The sequence below is a fragment of the Grammomys surdaster genome, unplaced genomic scaffold (assembly GCF_004785775.1).
Source record: "Grammomys surdaster isolate TR1022 unplaced genomic scaffold, NIH_TR_1.0 129, whole genome shotgun sequence".
NCBI classification, from domain to species: Eukaryota; Metazoa; Chordata; class Mammalia; order Rodentia; family Muridae; genus Grammomys; species Grammomys surdaster.
Genome location: NW_021604587.1, coordinates 21523916 through 21545886, shown reverse-complemented (window position 1 = coordinate 21545886; position 21971 = coordinate 21523916). Strand labels below are relative to the sequence as shown.

General features: G+C 40.5%; 1 protein-coding gene across 1 annotated transcript in view; it reads right to left on the bottom strand.

The window, feature by feature from the left end:
* Atp8b4 (ATPase phospholipid transporting 8B4 (putative)) overlaps nucleotides 1–21971 on the bottom strand; it is a 166684-nt gene that overhangs the window by 117642 nt on the left and 27071 nt on the right. Inside the window, 3 exon segments of the mRNA XM_028755546.1 lie at nucleotides 76–137; nucleotides 1448–1546; nucleotides 7259–7372. Of these exon segments, the coding sequence (XP_028611379.1) occupies nucleotides 76–137; nucleotides 1448–1546; nucleotides 7259–7372 (275 nt within the window).

Here is a 21971-nt window from a genome sequence, read left to right as displayed (position 1 = left end):
AGGAAGGAAGGAAGGAAGGAAGGAAGGAAGGAAGGAAGGAAGGAAGGAAGGAAGCCCAAAGAACAGATTTCTTACTTGCTATTAATGAGCACTTCAGACTGCCGGTTATTCACTTGATTATCACTCTTGTGACGGAACTGAAAAAAAGCAAAGTTTAAGAGAGACGGTCATCGATCCTAACAGCAACACTGAGCATATTTCGAGTTCATCTGTTTGGACAATGTTGCTGTCCAAACATGAATACAGCTTGCACTTACCTGGAGCAGAGTTCCATGCACAGCAAATCAGCGCTCAACTTCCTACATCTCATCCTGGCACACACATCAGCACCAGAAACCTCTCTCTATGTGCAGTCACATGCACACATATACTGCACACTAGACCCACAACTCTAATCCTTACACATTTCTAGTTGTGTCTAAGAACATGGCATATTTGCCTCATAGTCCAGAGAAGACCTACACCAGTTTTGAGAGCTTCCAGGAGAAAGTGGGAGTTCTATCCCTCACATGCACAGTCTGCACTTGCTACAGCAGATCAGTCTGCCCTGTGGTTTTCTTAAAAGCTGAGGAATTGCTTTTAACAATATATATTTTATTCTTCAGAAATTCTAATGGTTAACAGTAATATTATGCAACACTACCCACTTAAAACAGAAATCAGAATGAAATACTAATCACACTTGGCATAAGTTTATGTTTTATGACCAAGTGATCAGACTTTGTACTGAATGCTCCAGCAAAGTAAGCATCTTATATCTCTAGGGAAAACCAAATATTAGGAGCTTTCCTTTAGGCTCCAAAACTAGAAGCCATTCAGATAAGAGTTTCTATATGAACTGTCAAGCCCCAATAACAAGATTCCAAATTAGAGACACATGTATCATAGAGACACTAAGCTAACCCAGGGACAAAGTTAGTACACACCCTCAGATGAACAGGGGTGTTTTCAAAGACATGAAGCTTTAGTTCATAGACGTGATCATGAGAATAAGTGATTTCCCTTTTGTATTTTAAAATATGTGTGTATAAATAGATATATACATACATGCCTGCATACATACATACATACACACACATACACAAACACACATATACACACATCATACTTGTGTCAGGCTTTCTCATTTTCAACCTCGGATGTCATAGTATCAATGAATACCTTGAAATTCGTTAAGCACTTCATTAGGGGACAGACACATAAAGCATTAAGCAACTGCATTATACACTTGTGTGTGGCCAATTTTAAATGGCTCAGATCAAATTACAGATTTATTAAAAATTATAAATACAGCAACTGTGAAGGAACATCACATAAATCAATTACAAGCCTTCCCCTGTCTCACACTTGGCCACTCTTTAGCCCCTCTGGCTAGATCTCTGTTTCTGAAAAGGTAGAAATACAACTCAAATGGAAACATGAAGCATTCTCAGATGTGAATACTCACATAGTCATCAGTAGCATCCTTGACAGCTGTCATAGAGATCACCAGGACCAGTGGCACAATGGTGGTGAACCATGTCAGGGAAGAGATTTCTGGAATGAGCTGAAGCAACATTTTCAGTCGTTTAGGACTTTTTCAGTTAGAAATACATCATCTTCTAAACTTTGTCAATTAATTGTATAAGACTTGCAGAAATAAATGGAATTATGTTCGGCTAGCTGTACAAAAGTAAACTAGCTAAGGGGATTCCATTGTAGGCATTCAATTGCAAAACATATTGAGAAATACTTTTTTGCTAACTTTCACACTGATTAAAATAAAATAAAAACTTAAAAACGGGGTTCTTGCACTCTTTCTCAGATACACATCTTTCAGCTGGTTGTTACATTGTCACTGCTCCGTCAGCTTCTCATCTCAGTCTTTAGGAAGTTACCAAACACAACACTGGCCAGAGACCCTCTGATCATCTACCTTAGAAAGGGGGCTACCCAGGTATTTGCATCTTAAATCAATGGATGCTCTGAAAATTTGATTTAGTTTCTATGCTAGAATGATTTGTACGAACTCATGGGATATGTTTCCACATTCATAATGCTTCCCCTACCATGAGAAGAATACATTGTGAATGAGTCAAAACAATCTGAAGAGCTGATATCATGTCCTTATTTTCCTATCCCAGTTTTACAACTGAAGCATCTAAGGCATTGAAAATCCTAGCAAACACAAACACTGCTAAAATATGTACCTGGGTCTCTTTGACTCTCACACTATCTCTGTGTGCCTCTACCTCTTGTGCTACTACCTAAGACAAACGAAGTAAGAAGCATGTGACCCTATTTAGACAAATATGTTTTGTTTTGGGTTTTTAAACAAATCGGATTCACTGGGAATCTGCTTCAGGGCTGTCAGGCAGAGAACAATCCAGTAGAGACTATCATGCAGGGGATACCAAGCCCCACAAATATTTCAAAACCAAATCAATTTTATATAATAGATTCTGTGCAATTTCTTAAATCTCAAAAAAAAAAAAAACCAAACCCTGAGTGTTAGTTAATAGAACTAAGTTCCAGCATCCTGCAATACACTTGGTGACTACAGGTCAAATAAGCAACCGGGAGATACTGGGTCAAGGCTTCCCAACACAAAGGACTAATCAATGCCTAAGGATATAGAAAGCTAATCACCCTGACTTGACCATTACATACTGTGTGCATAATCTGAATTCTCACACTATATCTCATAAATATGTATATCATTACATGTCAATTCAAATAAAAATAACTTAGACACAATAAGAAAACAAAGCAAAAGATACCTGGAGATGCAGCAGAAATACTGGGTGAACAGCAGAAGATCCCACTATTGCTCCCCGATTGCTAATCCATTGCTTTACACAGTATCTCCCCTTCACATTCCCAGACATTCATCAATAAACAATATTAAAAAGACCCATCTCAACTGTCCCTTCCAAACATAAAATTGAATGAACAAAAGCCTGAAACTCTAAGAATGCTATTAGAAAATCAATTTCAAATTCTGGAATGCTGTGAGAGGCTTCATCAGGAATACAAAAGCAACTTTATGACACTGAGAGTACAGACCCTGGGCTACATTTCCTTTCATGAATAGCAATTTGTTCACTCATTAGGTTCTTTTGGTTGGTTAGTTTCATCTGGTCTGGTCTGGTCTGGTCTGGTCTGGTCTGGTCTGGTTTGATCTTGTTTGGGTATTTTTGTTTTTTATTTTTGTTTTTGTTTTGTTTTTTTTTTTTGCACAAGAAATATCCAGTTATTCTTAACTATATCTTTTTTTCTGAGGGAGATTTCAAACCCTCTAATTTCAGTTCTTTTGGTTTTATTGAACTGACTTCATCCTGGGCAGTGTCTTGACATGTGCTCAAGACAATAATTGCACAAAATCCTGGAGCAACAGTGACTGACTAAGGAGACAGATGCCATCAGAGCTAATACAACAGAAAAGTGAAATATGTCCTCTCTCTGTCTCTGTCTCTGTCTCTCTCTCTCTCTCTCTCTCTCTCTCTCCCATCATTGTTACCTTTAAGATTAAAAAAGTAGTAATAACACTAAAAAATCTAATAAGAATAGTCTTATATAATCTCAAGCAATTTAACTAAGTAGTTATAGAAATACTTTCAACAAATAGATAATGAAGAAATACAGCTTAAAGATTACCTGTAGTGGAGTAACTGGGACCCACTGGGATCCAGGAATTCACTCCTGGCCCGGAGCACTGGTTCCTTCCAGTTTGGGCCCAAACACTGAGCAGATCTTGGGCCCCAGCTCTAACAGCAGTAGTAACACCCACCCCACACAGTTCTGAAACAACCAAGATAATAGGAAATACAGGATCCAGTAAGAAACAGGGCAGGCAGAACTAAGGTGATCCAGATGGTGAAAGGCAAGTGCAAGAACATAAGCATCAGCAACCCAGGGTATTTGGCATCATTAGAACCTAGTTCTCCCACTAAAAAATTCAGGATTAGAAAGTCCTGAATTCCCCATATCACCAGGAAAGCAAGATTCAGATTTAAAATCACTTCTAATGATGATGACAGAGGACTTTAAGAAGGACATAGATAACACTCTCAAAGAATTTGAGGAGAAAACAGGTAAACAGGTAGAAGCCCTTAAAGAGGAAACACAAAAAGCCCTTAAAGAATGACAAAAGAACACAACCAAACAGGTGAAGGAATTGAACAAATCCATCCAGGACATATAAATGAAAGTAGAAACAATGAAGAAATCACAAAGGGAGACTATCCTGGATATAGAAAACCTAGAAAAAAAACCAGGAGTCATAGATGCAAGGATCACCAACAGAATACAAGAGATAGAAGAGGGAATCTCAGGAGCAGAAGATATCATAGAAAATATTGACACAACTGTCAAAGAAAATGCAAAATGCAAAAAGTTCTTAACAAAAACATCCAGGAAATCCAGGACACAATGAGAAGACCAAACCTAAGGATAATAGTTATAGATAAGAGTAAAGATTCCAAACTTAAATGGCCAATAAATTCAACAAAATTATAGAAGAAAACTTCCCTAACCTAAAGAACAAGAAGCCCATAAACATGCAAGAAACCTACAGAATGCCAAATAGACTAGACCAGAAAAGAAATACCTCCAGTCACATAATAATCAAAACACCAAATGCACAAAACAAAGAAAGAATATTAAAAGCAGTAAGGGAAAAAGGCCAAGTAACATATAAAGGCAGACCTATCAGAATTACACCAGACTTTCTCACCAGATACTATAAAAGCCAGAAGAACCTGGACAGATGTCATACAGACCCTAAGAGAACCCAAACGCCAGCCCAGGCTACTATACCCAGCAAAACTCTCAATTACCTTAGACGGAGAAACCAAGATATTCCATGACAAAACCAAATTTACACAATATCTTTCCACAAACCCATCATTACAAAGGATATTAGCAGGAAAGCTCCAATACAAGGAGGGCAATTACACCCTAGGAAGAGAAAGAAACAAATCTTCCAACAAATCAAAAGAAAATAGCCACACAAAGATAATTCCACCTCTAATAACAAAAATAACAGGAAGCAACAATCACTGTTCCTTAACAGCAGTGGACTCAATTCCCTAATAAAAAGACGTAGGCTAACGGACTGGATACGTAAACAGGACCCAGTATTTTGCTGCATACAGGAAATGCACCTCAGTGACAAAGACAGACACTACCTTAGAGTAAAAGGCTAGAAAACAATTTTTCAAGCAAATGGTCCTAAGAAACAAGCTGGAGTAGCCACTCTAAAACCTCCAGGCCAAGAACACAAAGGGAGGGACTCATGGCTCCACCTGTATAGGTAATTTGGGGGTGGTCTTGTCAGGCATCAGTGGAAGTAGAAGGCCTTGGTGCCTGATAGTTTGGATTCCCTAGTGTTGGGGAATTTGAGAGCAGGGAAGCTGGAATGGGAGGATGGTGGGAGCACACCCTCATAGAAACTCCCAGAATTATATGGATTAGACATGACAGAGGCAGGCCACCAGAAGACTAGATTCCAAAATTCAAACAAAGAATTATCTTGATACTAAAATTTGTTTTGAGAATTGTATATTGCTGAATACACAGGTTTGGTGTATCTATTCATCAAGCAAGCTGAGCCGACCTGCTCGAACCTCTGATGTCCTGGAACCTCAGCTGGATGCAGTGAAGACACAGATGTCTGAGGCTTATCAATTTATTCTTCCCCCTGCCCTTCTTCTAATATCTCAACGGCCATAATCAGCTTGAAGAAGTTAATGAAGAGTTGGCGCCCCTATTCCCTGGGCTTGGGGACTGAGGTGGTTGATATTGGGCTGTCCTTCTAGGGAAAAGTAGTGGTTTTGCTGGAACAGGGAGGAATAGCTAGGATTTATTGCATAGCCATAACGTATTGGTATAAATATGTATAATTGTTATCAAGCTGAAGTTATAATTTCTTAAATGGTACAAATTTTACTTTGATTTCAAATTTAAGGTTTTCATTGGTACGAGTTTCTTATTGATACAAAAGTGAGATTGATATTGTTACTCTCATAGGCATTGTGCCTATATAACACATTTAGGAATACAAGGCTTAGGCCCAGTCCTTCTTTAATATGTTAACTGATTTGAGATGGTTAGCCTGGGAGTTAAGGACCTATAGCAAATTCATGGCTCTGAGTTTATTGTTAGGGTGTTTTCTATATTTTATTTAGAAATAGCTGAGAGGAGTTAACAGACAGCAGTCCACATTGCCTTACATGAATAGTTGGTTTTCAAAATGTCAGAAGTCCACAGAATTGACGTTACAAACATTTCTACATTAAGGTTCATTTTGATTAGAGACCTATCTGCTCCTGACAGCTTCCTGTCTTGGATTCTAAGAATAAATTGAGCATCTTTGGAGTTACTCCAGTTGTGGTGAGACAACCACTAGGCAAGAATTGCCTCTTTTCATCTACAGACAAATTACTGTCCTGAAAATTACACACTTGAAGAATAGCTGACTAATTATATCTGCCAAGACAGAGTAATCAGCCCTTAATAATTCTGCATCACTAGGTTTGTTAGATGAACCTGGGCCAGAAAACTGAAGATCAGTTGCTCCAATGTTTTGTAGCATAGGGACTGTCCAGGTGTTCAGAGGTCTCTATAAATTGGCTAAGTTTTAGAAGCTATGCTTGGTGCTTCCCATAATTTCAGTTAATTCAGTCATTCTGGATTTCTGACGGGGTTGAAGACTTATAGTCTCATAGCCAATCCCGGCTACTTTCTTTGACAGAAATGATTTGAGAGGATGGTTTTCAGCTGACATTCATTCTAAAGCCAAGAAAAAAGCTAGGTTCAGAACTAAGTCTTTTAGTTAAGAGAGATGACAGAGGTTCTGGTTAGTCAACAAAATGATGGGCTGGGTATTAGGTCTATCTTGTACCTTACTGAAACAAATTGGTATAGTTATGCTCTAATTGTATTTTGAGAGAAAAGCTTTATTTTAACAGGAAGGGTGATATGTAAGAGGAGCTAAGGTGGGAGGAGTAAGGAGAGGAAGAGGAAGAATAAGGAGAGGAGGAGGAGAAGGAGAGGAGGAGCTAGGAGATGAAAGAGAGAGGGGGAGGGGAACATGGAGGCAGATGTTCACTTGTCTCTGCCAGTCAACAACAGTTGGTATATCTAGGTTGGGTATTGGGTTACAGTTCTGATTGTACGGGCATCTTGTTACTGAACATTACCAAACGTTTAAAGTCTTTGATTAACACTTTTTTAAAAAGTTACTAATAAAAAAAATTAATCTCAAAAAAAAGATTACCTGTAGTATCAGAAGGAAAAGAAAATAGGCATTTGCCACTCTTTGGAATTGCTCAAATAAATTGATTGGCAAGAATGTGAGAATGTTGTACTTGGACGTATGGATACGATTGTCCTGAAAAAAAAGAAACAGCATCATGTTAGCTTGCATAGAGGCATTGCCCATTTACAACTCTCACACTCTGTGTCATATCACCCAGACAGTCACAGCTTATCACACACAGGTTGGCTTCTGAGATGTTTCTCCTCTTGTGCAGTCTCTGGTAGATGTTGCAAGAGTGCCCACTGTGTTGCCTGAGGATCCCTGGGCTCATGCTGGAGCACAGATTTGCATTTGGATGATGATCAGTCTGGTCTATCTCTCCAAAGTATGATCCACTTGGGAAACTGACAAGGGATTTCAATGTCTAGAGATCTGGGATGAGAAACCCACTGCTTACAAGGTAGCCTGTCCTTATTTTGGAAGGGAATTACCAGAAACAATCTTTATTACAAAAAAAAAGTAATTTTGTCTCACTATAATCTCTTGCTCTATGCCAAGGCATGTCCCTTGAGTCTCCTAGACCAAGTCTAAGGCCTTTCCTGATGATGTATTCCAATATTTGAAGGCTTTTCACAGAATGCACTACACCTTCTGTCTCTGACCCACAATCCCAAACCCCACAGCTTCTCCATGACTTTTTATAGCAATTCCTTCCTGGCTACCCTCTTCAGAATCCATCCCAGCTCCTCTACATTTGTGTTAAGACACAGTGCCTACATCCAAATACTAAACACAGGCGTGGCTCAAGAACAAGACTTAGCTGCCACATGTTCTGTACTCTTCTGTTAACTCACCCTAGCATTTCATTAGCCTTTTGGAAATTGCATCTCACTGTGTTTCCATGTTGAGTTTTAATCACCCTAAGCATTTACTTTTAATATTAATATGAAAAATCTTTCATGTGGCCTTAAACTATTGTTTTAACTTGTAATTCCTTCTTTGTGCCATCAGAAAACTTCAAGTACATGTGATTTATATATTCTTATAAGGCTAAAGACAAATACATTAAAAAGGACAAGACCACTGGAAAAGAAAATATTACTGAAACAATAAAGCCTGGTACACAGCCAATGACCTTTCTACAGATTGATGTAAACTCTCTATTCTGCTGTTATATAGAACGCAGGGGGCTGAGGAACAGTTCAGCTAGTAAAATGTTTGCCTTACAACACAAAGGTTTGACTTTCACCCTCAGCCCATGTACAGAAATGGGGCTGGAGGAAGGGGTCATTTGTAATCACTGGACAGCCAGCCTAGCCTGCTTGCCAAGCTACAGCCTGTGAGAGTCCCTGCCTCAAAAATAACTAAGAAATAAAGGTAGAGCGTATACATGTGTATATGTACACACATACTCTAGATACTATCTATTGAATAAGGTAGAGAGCATGCATGTGTATATGCACACACATACTCTACATACTATATATTGAATAAGGTAGAGACCATGCATGTGTATATGCACACACATACTCTAGATACTATATATTGAATGTATTTTATTCATCTCAGTATGAATCTTTGAAAATGTAGTGAATGTTTTATTTAATCACTTATAAACCCATTTATCTATGTTCCCAGGAAGCTGAACTCTTATCTTGCTCACAAAGATAACATAACAAGATTGAGGTGATAAGACATGATGAGGTACAGAATCAATATAGTAAGGATGGGAGGTGTTTTACTGACCTCCCTCCCCACTTCCCAGTCAAAGCCCCCTGTTTTTTATCCCCTTCATAAATCTCTAACTTGCTCTTCCTGTCTCTGTGCTCCTCCCCTTTCCTCCCATGGTCACTTTTACTTTCCTGCTTCCTGTGGTTACTCTGAGTTATACTCATCCCTAGAGACGTGGAGCTAGGAAATACAGATAAGAAAAATATGCAACACTTATCCTTCCGGAGCTGTGTGGCCTCACCCAATATAATATTTTTAAGTTCCATCCATTTACCAGCAAATCTCGTGATTTAACTTTTCTTTATAGATGAATACCATTCATTGTGTACATGTATAAATACCACTACAAATGTTTGTAAAAGCTATGATGAGATGTTTGCTCATGATTTAATTTTTCTTTATAGATGAATTCCGTTCATTGTGTATGTGTATAAATATCACTACAGATGTTTGAAAAAGCTATGATGAGAGGTTTGAGCAAGTTGGTGGTATAGAGGACAACAGTGAATGATGGTGGTGGTGGTGGTGACAGCTAATATTTACCAAGTATTCTAAGAACTTGACCTTTTGTAACTTGTTCTATCCTTAGAACATTCTTGTGAAATGGGTACTATTTTTTTCCATTCCATTACAGGAAAAGCCAAGGTTCAGAGAGAATATTTTATACAAGGTTCCGTAGCTTCGGAACAATAATGTCAGAAGGGGACTCTGCACGTGGAGCACCCACACACACACTTTCACATCTGTGCAGCTGCTAGGCTGGCTGTCCAGTGATTACAAATGACCCCTTCCTCCAGCCCCATTTCTGTACATGGGCTCTGAGGGTGGAAGCCAAACCTTTGTGTTGTAAGGCAAACACTTTACTAACTGAACTGTTCCTCAGCCTCCTGAATTCCATATAACAACAGAATAGACAGCTTACATCAATCTGTAGAAAGGTCACTGGCTGTGTACCAGGCTTTATATGCATGTGTGTACATATACACATATGCTACATACGTATCATATGCATCACACACATCATATGCACATGCACACACATGCACACACATGCTTTTTATGCTCCAAATCCAATCCTGTAAGCAGCAGGTGCATTTGACTGTTTTCTCCATCACCTCCAATACGTGCTGTATCATGATGAGTTCAGTTCCCATCTACAACTTCAGGGTCAGGCTCAGATTCACTTAAACCAACCACACAACCCATCTTCCCATTTTTAAGATGAAAAAAATGACACATGATTTATGTCAAATCTGAAATCTTAAGAGACTTTCTCTTGCCTATTGCATCCCAACCTGGAACAAGTTAGCCCCAGGTGCCACTCTTCGACTCCTGAGGCTGCTAAGAATAAAGTGGACACTTAAGATGCAGGGCTAGGATGTGTACAAAAACAAAACAAAATGGACATGAATGTGGAGGCCCATGTCCACATTCTCAGCAGAGTATGGTGGGGACATGCCCACACCCTCAGCAGTGAGTGAGGTGACCCACACCCATATTCTCAGCACTCAGGAGGTAGAGGCAAGAAGGTGGAAAGTTCCAGGTTAGCCTGGGATACACAGTGAGTTTGAAGCCTTGTATTGAGACTCTGACAGAAAACAAATAAATAAAATCTAAAAAGAGATAAAGCAACTAGAGCAGGCCTTTCCTGAGGCTCCACTGTCTCCTATGTGCTTTTTAACTACACTTTGTTCATATCTGCCATGGTCAAAGTTAGTTTGAGGGTTTTTTCCCTCCAACCAAACACCAGGCGCAAGCATTACTAACACATTCGAGGTTCGTTCGTTCGTGTTCCATGTAACACGTGGCTTTACCTCTACTCATGCCTAACACACTGCAGCACAGAATGTAATCTTCCATGAGCTCGGGGATTGTCTGGTAACACTGTGTGTTTCTGTGAATGCCACAAGCCAATCCCCAGGAGCTTTTGCAAGAGTCCCATGATTTCAGCACTATTGAGACCTCTTTCCTCATCTGATGAGACACTTAAATGTCACTTAAACTGTACGAATGTCTACCTCTTCTTGATACAGGAAAACTCATGTGTTATGTTGCTATGACACACTGTAGATTCCAGAGAAATAAACAATCTTGCTAAGGGAATGAGAATCTCTAAACCATGGAATTAAAAGCAAAGAGCTGTGCCCACAGACTGCTTTTTGGAAAGGGGGAAGTGGCCAGAAGACAATTGTTCCACTCAGGAAATATGTGAAACACCCACATTTATGCAAGACTTCTCCAAAGAAAGCATGCTGGGGCACATGGCAGCTCAGTCATGTCTGGTGGCACCTGCCTCTCTGATACCAAGCTCCTCCATAGTAGTCAAATGTTGCCTAGTGCAATTCCTCAGGGCTCAGAGTGGGAAGACAGAGGGATGAGGATGCTGCTGAAGGGGCTGTGTGGAGAGGTAGTTCTAGATGGTGGCTACCAGCAACATCACAACATTCTCCTCAGCCAGGGTCCAGGCTGCGTGCAAAATGTATTTTTGTAGGGAGAAGCAGCAGAGGGAAAATTGCCCTAATAGTCGCTCACTCCTTCAGCTCATGTTTGCAAAGGGCCTCCTATGTGTCGAGCCAGGACTACAAATATGGACAGATAGAGATCTATACACAGAGTAAGTCTGTGTTCTATCTGTTGGGGAGAAAGGCAGGAATAAACAGAAAAGGAACTTGTAAACTGGTGCCATTATTTAAGAAAGTTGCCCTACCAGAGAAGAAGCCTCCTTAGGAAGCCTTCTCCCCTGACTCTCCTAGTTAACATAACCTCAAGATGACCCTGATGGGGAAATGAGAAGTGAAGTTGGGAGGGTGGGAAGGGCTAGATCTGGGAGGAGCTAGGAGTGGAGGGTGAATATGCTCAGAATACATTGGAGGAAATCCTCAAAGAATTAATAAAAATATATTATTTTGAAAGACTACACCGATGAGTCTGTGGAAACACTTGATGCTAGTGGTGCCCATCCCACCCCCAGGTTCCCAAAAGAATCCCTTGTGTTAACAAAAAAAAAAAAATAGAAAAAAGAAAAATTTTAGGTGTATCTTAGCTAAAAGTTTAAAGCTGAGATAACTAATGCTTAATGCAGATTTTCTTTACTATAAATGTATGTTTACTAAAGATTTATGTCTATGGTAAGGATAATGTATACATACTAGTATTTTTACATGTATATACATATGTGCGTATATGTAATAGTATATGATACATACACATGTATACTTATTTGTGTATGTGTTCATACACACATATTGTATCTACAACAAAAAAATACCTATTATATGTGTATGGGTGTACTCGGACTTTTAGTTTCTTTTCATAAGTGGGGACTGTGCCCACTTTGAAGATGGCTAGCTAATCACTGTTACTATCAAAGAAAAAGAGCACAGGAAGGATGGAAGAGCGAGTGGCGGGCTCTCGGGGTGACAGTTTCACCACAGATGAGAGGTGTTGCCACCTTCCATGTGCCAAGCACAGTCCACAGTCCTCAGAACCTCCAAGGAGCCATCTTCACACCATTTTACAAATGAGGAAACCGAAACCGAGGCTGAGAGCAGTTTTGAGGTCTGAGAGCAAACGTAGCATTTCATAGAGTCCTATGTTGAAACGCTGTGTTTGTGCAGGTGAATCAGAAATACAGAATCCCCAGACTGCCTCTTGGGAAAGGATACTCTGATCGTTGCAGTGCAGAGAAAGGTTCACATTAATTCAATCAACCAGAGCAGTCACTTGCAGCCAGTGTCACCACGCTGGCTGCTCCGGGAGCTCATTTCCCATCTAAGCTCGGTGGTGCGGTGGTGAGAAGAGCCCTTCCCGAAGCTGCCAGGTAGCCATGACAATGACCTTCTCTTTTCCACCCTCAGGCATCAGTTTAGTGTTTCAGCATCTGAAAGCCTGTTCTAGGACTAGCAATGTCTTGTGAATAATGATTTATCTACAAAGGACTAATTTGGACAATTACCAGGGGAACAGATTACATTCTCCTCTGAGGCTAATTTAATCACACTACTTCGTTGTTTGTCTGTCCAGGATGCTTAGACACTTAAAACATTTTAGATAGTTCCAAACGTAATGTTAACTTCCCTTTCGTGACATTTGAAAAAAGGACTTCAAAGTCCTGCTAAATTATAAAGAGGCGGGGTTCGAAAGAGAAGAGAGCATAAAGCAAGACCGTACTTCGGGGACTCTCTGGGAGGACGGCTACTGATCAGTTGACCCTTGCTTCTGCTTTGCCAGGCTGTGTCTGTGTCTCCAGCTTATACAGCCAGCCTCTGCTAAGGGCAAAAAGCTCTTGGCTTTCGCCATAACCCATCTCAGAGCTTCAGAGTCTTCTGGGAGCAAAGTAGGCATTGCATTGAGTGGATGTTAAAAGCTAGTTCAGTCAGGCTCATTTTCCTAACTACAGAGAGGTTTGGGAGCATGAAGTCCACACGAAGTTGTTTTTTGTTTGTTTGTTTGTTTGTTTGTTTGTTTTGGGGGGTTGGGTTTTTTTTATTAGATCTAAATAGATCACACACACACACACACACACACACACACACACACACACACGCTGCTGTGCAGTCTGGGAACTGGGCCAAACTTCAGGTTCTCAGTGTTTATGACAATAACAAAGGCACAGTGGAGGAGTCTGGTTAACAAGGAAGGGCACTCGAAGTAATAATCCTTTCTAGGACCCTTCTCATATCAGGCTTCTACATAATAATAGAGCCTCAAGCAGTACCCTCAAAGGTTGCAACGAGGATTAGAAGGAAGCCCCCAGTACTCTGTGGCTCCACTCCAGGTCTCCCCATTCCTGTAACAGCCCCAGTCTTCCTGGTCCACAGCCCCTTCACAGGCAGGATTAGGCAATATCCTAATTGTTGTGTGTATTTTGCCTGGGATGGAAGTGCCGGGAAGGAGGGAATAAACAGAGGACTGGGTCAGAAATTAGAACAGAAAAGTATCTAGGTTGGTGAGGGGTGGGAATCAGAGGACTTTAAAGTTTTTTGTATCATTAAAATAATAATAATAATAAAAATAATAATAAAATGTCATTCTTCAATAGTCTGTGAACACAGCATGCACAGGTTTAATGAATTTTCACCAAATTTTGAGGCTAGATGAGACACTGCCCTAATCTTGCTTCAGGACTGACAATGAGACTCCCTAATGACAAGCATGGAAAGGCAGGAGCTAACACAGAGATTCAAGAGACACAGTAGGAACCCAGTGTGAGCACTGGGGAGACCATGTCTTCTTGGAGTCTCTGTGGAAGCTGGTTTGATCAGATACTGTAAGACACTGAACCCAAGTCCACATGCCAGGCTCCATAGCAAGGATCCACGAGAATTGATTTATTTATTTAATAGGTGACTATCCAAGCCAGGCATAGTAGCACCTGCCTTTAATCCCAGGCAGATCTCTGTGAGTTCAAGATCAGCCAGATCTACAGAGCTAGTTCCAATACAGGCAGGGCTACACAGAGAAACCATCGAGAGAAAGAAAGAAAAAGGAAGGAAAGAAGGAAGGAAGGAAAAAAGAAAGGAAGGAAGGAAGGAAGGAAGGAAGGAAGGAAGGAAGGAAGGAAGGAAGGAAGGCTAGCCATCTAGTCAAGCATCATTGGAAGCCCCGTTAAGAATAACAACCAATGCACAAAACTGCTTTAGGACCAAAGCAACCAGATCCTGCCCAATGCCACCTGAATGACTAAACAAACAGGATATTGGCCACAGGTTGCCAAACCTTTCCCACTTCATCTTCCTCCTTCACATCATCTCCTCTGAGGTGTTCTCCTTCTCTCTTTTACCCAAGAAAGCAAACCTCATCCAGACACACACATATAACACACACACACACATACACACACTGACATCACAGACACACATACACAACACACGAGTAAGAATCCATCGAGGTTGCTGCTGTGTCTAGCATCCACACTGGATGGGCTGGAGAGATGACTCAGTGAATAAGGGCACTTATTCTTGCAGAGGATCTGGGTTTGATTCCCAGCACCCAGATGGCAGCTCACAACCTGCTCTAACTCTAGCTTCAGTAGTTCTGACATCTTCAGGCACATGTGATGCACAGACATAAATCAGACACAATACTCATTACATGCAAGTCAATAAATAATAAATCTAGAATCAATGTTAGCGGCATTGTGTGAACGAACACACTAGCTTGTGCTCTGTGTCACTCACTCCCAGAAAGGATCATTAATGGCCCTGAAAATTAGGCAGTGCATTTTAGGGGATGAGGAGGGAAAGCACGGAGGTCTCTGGGCTCAGCTCTGCCTTTTATTAAAGGTTTTCTCATTCTGGAGTGTTGGCCCATGCAAGCACTCCAACTCTAAGCTATGTGCCCACTCTTGATTGTAATCCTCTGTCTCACCCCCCTCCTAAACAGCTGGGATTATAAACCTATACATCCAGGCCAACCTCAATAAATGTTTATTTTCTAAAAACATTTTTTGGTATGACAAAAAAATACAATAATAGCACAATCCAATTACACAAATGTCGGGACGTTGACAAAGTCAGTAAATTATAGAAATTAAAATTTGTAAGCAAACAAGATGAAATTATTCATGGGCCAGGAACAATCTGTAAGAAGCTCTCTAGTGCTGAAAAGGGAAGCACATATGTCTGAAAATATTGTTAATCCTAACTTAGATCAGAGATTCCTGTTTATGCATATGTGTGTGGAATGCATACATATATCCAGGCCAGTCCATGTGCGTACAGGTGAATGTGTGTGAACAAACATGCATGCATGTATATCCATGATGTAGAGGGTGGAGGTTGACATTGGTGTCTTCCTCCATTGCTCCCTTACTTATATATTGATGCAGGGTCTCTCACTTGAACCCAGAGCTCATCAATCAGTCTAGCTAGCCAGCATGCTCCATGGATACTCTAACTCCCAAACCCCAGGATTACAGGCAAGCCACTATGTGTGCCCAGCATGTTTGTGAGTGCTAAGGATCTGAACTCCAGTGTTCTAGGTGTGTGGCAAGTACTTTACCCACTAATCCATCTCTCCAAACCTAGACCAGTGATCCCTAACCCTGACTGACCATTAGAATCCTGGCTCTTTTAAAAATGCCTAGACTACACCCACAGAGTTGCTGATTCAACTGGTCCATTAGTATAGATATTGATGGAGACTAGGAAGTCACACTCGCTAAACATGCACAGCACAAAATAGTAAAGGAGACTTAATAACAGAGTGTCAATCCCTGTCAATATCAGAAGTGGGAGGTCACTGTCAACTATCTCCACAGGCTGCCACTCTCTCCTACTCAATATATCCACTGCAGTAACGCTTCCTCTTCCACATCAAACTAGTCAAATGGTGTCTAGAATATTGTGTTTAACTCTGGAACATTCTACCATAAGCAGTCACAGAAAAAAGCAGAAGCCCTTTGTAAAGAAATGGAATTTCGGGTGATTATTCTAGGACTCGGGTTTAAGCATTCATTCACAGGTATCAGGATTGTCATGTGAACCAGGAGAAATATTTGTTCGGCTTTGGCCTTCAAACAAAAGGCAAGTTAGATATCTGAAAGTGTCAAGAAGAGAGGACAAAAAAACAAAGGAATATCAATTTGCCCCAATTAATAGAGAGTAATGAAACTGTCCTGCTGAGTGATGGTGTGCACCTATAACCAGAGACAGAAGGACTGCTGAAAGTTCAAGACCAGCCTAGTCTACATAGTGAGTTCTAGGTCAACCGAATCTACATAGTGAGTTCTGGGGTAGCCGGGTCTACATACTGAGTTCTAGACCAGCCTAATCTAAATAGTGAGTTCTAGGCCAATCAAGGCTCCCTAGTGAGAACTTGTCTCAAAAGAACATATAATATTGTTTCCAGAAAAAGGAATACAACTGGAGATTATCACATTACATGAATTAAGACAGACTCAGAAAATATTCTATGCTATATTTTCTATTATTTGTGATTCCTACATTTATAGAAATACAAAATCATTTTTATATATGTCATGAAAGTAGAAGTGACCCTGTCAGGGAAGGAAGGAGGATAACATGAGGAGTCATGAGGTAGAAAACGTAGGAAATCTGACAGGAAACACAGTCAACGTGTTATAAACTTGTGTGAAAACGTAAAGCCTGGTAGCTCATACTGTTAATACTCATCAATTAAATGCATTATCCAAAGACAGCAAAGTGTTTAGGGGGTTAGTGATTCCCCTTCCTCTGGAAGGTTATAAACACAACTAGAATTATAGGTAGAGTTCTGTAGGATAGGTAGCTGGGAAAAGGTTTAAAAAATAACTCCACGCTAAGCGTCAGTGAACATGAGCTGACCTGGCACCACTCGAGAAGCTTGCCAGGCTTTTCCCGTCACTTGTATGAAACAATCTTCTGGGTCTGGGGACATGGCTCAGCCGTTATGATGGTGTACTGTTCTTCCGAGGACCTGAGCTCTGCTCCCAGGACCTGGCAGGACAGCTCACAATTCCTCTAACTCCAGCCAGAGTGAGCCCATAACTTTTTCCAGCCTCTGCAGGCACTTGCACTCATGTGAACATGACCACACACAAATACACATAACCCAAAACAAAAATATGTCTTCAAAACAATCCTCTGCCCCTGTACTTTCTGATAATTGACACGGAATGATGTCACCTCTCCTACATATCCCCACGGCACCTGAACAGCTACAGCTGAACTCATAAGTTCACAACCAGGAAGGGGATACGTGAAACCAGAGCCACTGGAGACACCTGAGCTAGGGTACCAGCAGCTACAGATTCACATCACCAATCCAGACATTTGCTACACTGAGCTTAATTCTTCAAAGAACTTCCCACTCATCGAGCCAGAACATTTTGGGGGTGCTCCACATTTACTCTTTCAACTACTACATCATTAACAGTGTCACACAAAGACACATAAACACACAAATAGTTCCAAACCGGCTCATTTGTGAAGTATTAAAACTGAACTTTAATTCCTAAATGGCTTATTTTGTCTATGAAAATAGATTATTCTGGGGGGTGGAAGACTGACTCATATGCTCAGTACTATAAAGCTAAAGCAAGAGGATTGCTGTGGATTTCAGACCAACCTAGTCTGCATAGTGAGTTCCAGGCCAACCTGAGCTACAGACTAAGATCTTGTCTCAAAAACCAAAAACAACAATGACAACTTTTTAAAAGTATATTCTAGTGGTTCTCACCACAAACAAGTGTGTGTAATAAACAAGGTATATTCTAATTAATTTGATTTAACCATTCCACCACTTAAACATATTTCAAACTATTTTATCATAAATATTTACAAAGAAGAAACATAGTCACCTGAACAATACAACAAAATCTGAGCAATGGTTTCCTAACAGTGGACATGAGTTAGATACTGTATTTTTTGCATGAATATTTTGATTGATCTTCAACCTACAAAATGTAAGATATGACAGTAACTGTGATTTTAGCAATCTGATCATAGAATCATATTGTTCCAGCTGATAAAGCTGCAAAACATGATGAAAAACCACTTGGTGACGGTTGGAGAGAGTGGTTTTCCGTTAGCTTGAAAATTGTTGCTAAGTTGTCCCACTTGGTTTACAGGATGATCATGGGTCTGTTTCATAAGGGCAGTGACTACAAAGGAAACTGAGTTTGTGGTTCTCTTCACTGGGGCGATTGCCTCTCTTCCTCTTGTGTCTTTTCAGTTAAATCTTAGCTGAAATCCATCTGGAAGCCTCCAGCCTCTAACAGGGCCCTGAAATTCTACCATCCGGGATCACCTATCTTAATTCTTCTAATTCCAGTTGTATATTATCTCACAGAAAATATTTTAAGATTTCTAAAATGATGGATCAAAAGAAAGCTTTCTTCTCTTAGGTCATTTCTTTCAGATATTTTATTCAGTCACAGCAATGACAGGAGCCCTTCTACATTGACACTTGGACATACAGAGTGAAATAACTTAAAGTCAAAAACATTACTTTACCAAAGGGGTGATTCATGACTAACACAGCCGGAAGTCTGCCAACCCACACAATACCATCCTACTGCACCATCACAATTCAATTCAGTCCCTGGGCACAAGTGCCCAGTGGCTACCTGTGGGAGGAATCAGACATTCTCTTTATACAGGACACCACATTGCAGAGGCTTCTGAGATGATCTTGAGCAGGTAGAACCCAAATGTAGTTACTAATCATAAGAGTAGCATTCCCTATAGGTGTGACCAAACTGTGCTGGTCAAGTTCTATCAGCAAGTCTTGATCCAAGTCACAAAGCTCAATTAGACCATGAACCTCTATGTCAGTGGTTCTTGACCTGTAGGTGGTGACCCCTTTGGGAGGTCAAACAACCCTTTCAGAGGGGTCACCTAAGACCATCTGAAAACACAGATATTTACATTATGATTTGTAACAGTAGCAAAATTACAGTTATGAAGAAGCAACAAAAATAATTTTGTGGTTGGAGGTCACCATAATATGAAGAGTTGTTTTAAAGGGTCACAGCATTAGGAAGGTTGAAGAATGACTGTTCTGTGTTACTGCATATTCTTTGAGAAATTTGATAAAGAGTTGGAAGAACATGACCGTTACATGTATGCCTTCAAGATCTTTACCAATGCAACCAAGTTTGTGTTTAGTACTGCAACTACATGCTTGGTGTGTTGTGTTGACCATCAGAATCTCTCAGATCTTATCATGCCATGAATAAAGCTGGTGATACTTCCTGTGTGTATAAGGTTTGTAAGATTTTATATTCATTGCAATGTTGTTAACATTTGCTAATATTTTACATGCCGAGTTTATAGCAATTTGAGCATCTGATCTTGTAAAGTTACACCTCCATGTTTAATATCTGACCAATTGTTCACACAAAGTTCCCTACATTCCTAAGATGTAGAAGAAGTTGTTATACCTAAATGGCGACAGTCTATGGCTGGGTAATATAGAATATATCCTAAGGTCGGTGATGAGATTGAAAGTAAGGCATCATAATTTGGAGATAATATTTTGCATGTCATGTATAGCCTGATGGATTGTCAAAGGGGAGAAAGATTAAAACCACTTTCTTAAGGTCTTCCAGCTGGTTGTGATCAACAGGGTTTTCCTGTGACTCTCAATCCCCTCTACACCCACCTTTAGAACCAATTAGCCACCCATTTCCTTAGCTGCTCCCTTCCCCAAACTTCCACCTTACTCTCCTCTGTTCTCCTCAGCCATTGCTCTCCTTCCTCCTCAGGCTTCCCCCTTCCTCCTGTCTCATCAGCCCCGATGGCCTGCCCCTCACTGAACAGAGAGCCATCACCCCAACTTCCCCTTTTCTTTCAATGTCACATACCTCCTCTTAAGAACATGTAAGTTCTAAATCTACAACTCTTGCCACACCTCGATTCTGCTCAGTACTAAGCTGCAGTTTATCTGTAGGCCAAGTATAACCTTATTTTACTTAGTGGGTCCCCAGCTACTATGAGCCTGTCATGCCACATACAAACTACAGGACCTGGCTTGTGTATGCAGCAATTATGCCTCAGCTCGGGAGGTCTGGGACAACAGGCGTGTATCACATGCCCGGCGTGACACTCTTTCTTCAAGCAGCTTCATCTCACCTGCCTGAACTGCAATGATTTTACATGGCACACTTGACCCTTGCTCAGTGCTGTCCTTCCCCACACTGAGAGTCCAAATAAGCACATGAGATGAGATTGTTTCCTATTTACTCTATCAAAACTTCCTCCAAAATGTTCACTAACATTGAGTTCTCCTCTCCCTGATGTAATAGACCATATAACACAATTAGAATCTAGCACCTCCTTTTGATTCTCAGTATTGGCTCATTCTAGTGTGCTGGTCTTCTTTTCCTGCGTTGATTGCATATGCTACTTGAAGTTGGGAAGCAGACTCTGTACTCCCTTGCTGGATAATCCCACTGACCTAGAACACACTGCTAATGTAGGCAGACAGCTCCCTTCCACGGGTGTTTTGAGGTCACTTTAAAAGCCAGCACCTATATCACTTTCCTCACATATTCCTAATCCCTTCGAGCTTTGTGTTCACTTTGGACACTGTCTCAGATCTTCTTTGAAAAGTAAAGCAGCAAACGTATATGTTGTTAGGTAGAGAGCAGGCACTCTTGAATACTGAACTTAGAATTCATTTTATCTCTATTTTAAAAGTACATCATGTATCTATTCACAAGACATTTTATTCCTGAGCCAATTGGTCTCAGAGAAACACAGGCACATTGTGTGGACTTGGAGCGATCCACTGACTAAACCACACACATAGAATGACAGTAGACCCATTTAAAAAAAAGGATACAATTCTAATGGTAAATATGCTAATTGTACTGATTTGATCATTATATAGTATTTAAATAATGAAAACATCATATTGTACCCCATTAATATGTATAATTGTTATGTTAATAAAATGGAGGTTTTAAAGATACATAAAATATCACACTTTATTTGTGTGTGTGTATGTGTGTGTGTGTGTGTATGTGTGTTTGTAAGGATAATCTCTTGTGTACTGTGTAGAAGCATCACCTGTCAATAAAAATTTGATGGCCAATAAGCTCAGGTAGGATTAGAAGGTGGGACATCCAGCAGAGAGAGAAAGGGACTCTGGGGAAGGTGGGACTCAAAGGAAGTCAGTTGTATGACACTAAGGAGAGGTAACTAACCATGTGGCAGACATGGACTACTATAAACTGGTTAATATAAGTTATGAGCTAATCAGAGAACAGAACTAGCTTAGCCTAGGCATTTATTCATAAATAATGAGCCTCTGAGTCATTATTTGGTAACTGAGACATGGGTGAAAAAAAAAGCTCACAGTTACATGTATCTGTGTGTATGTGTCTGTGTGTGTGTATGTATGTGTGTCTGTCTGTCTGTGTGTGTCTGTATATGTGTCTGTGTGTGTGCCTGTGTGTGTGTGTGTGTCTATGTGTGTGTGCCTGTGTCTGTCTCTGTGTGTGTGTGTGTGTCTGTGTCTGTGTGTCTATGTGTGTGTGCCTCTGTGTGTGTGT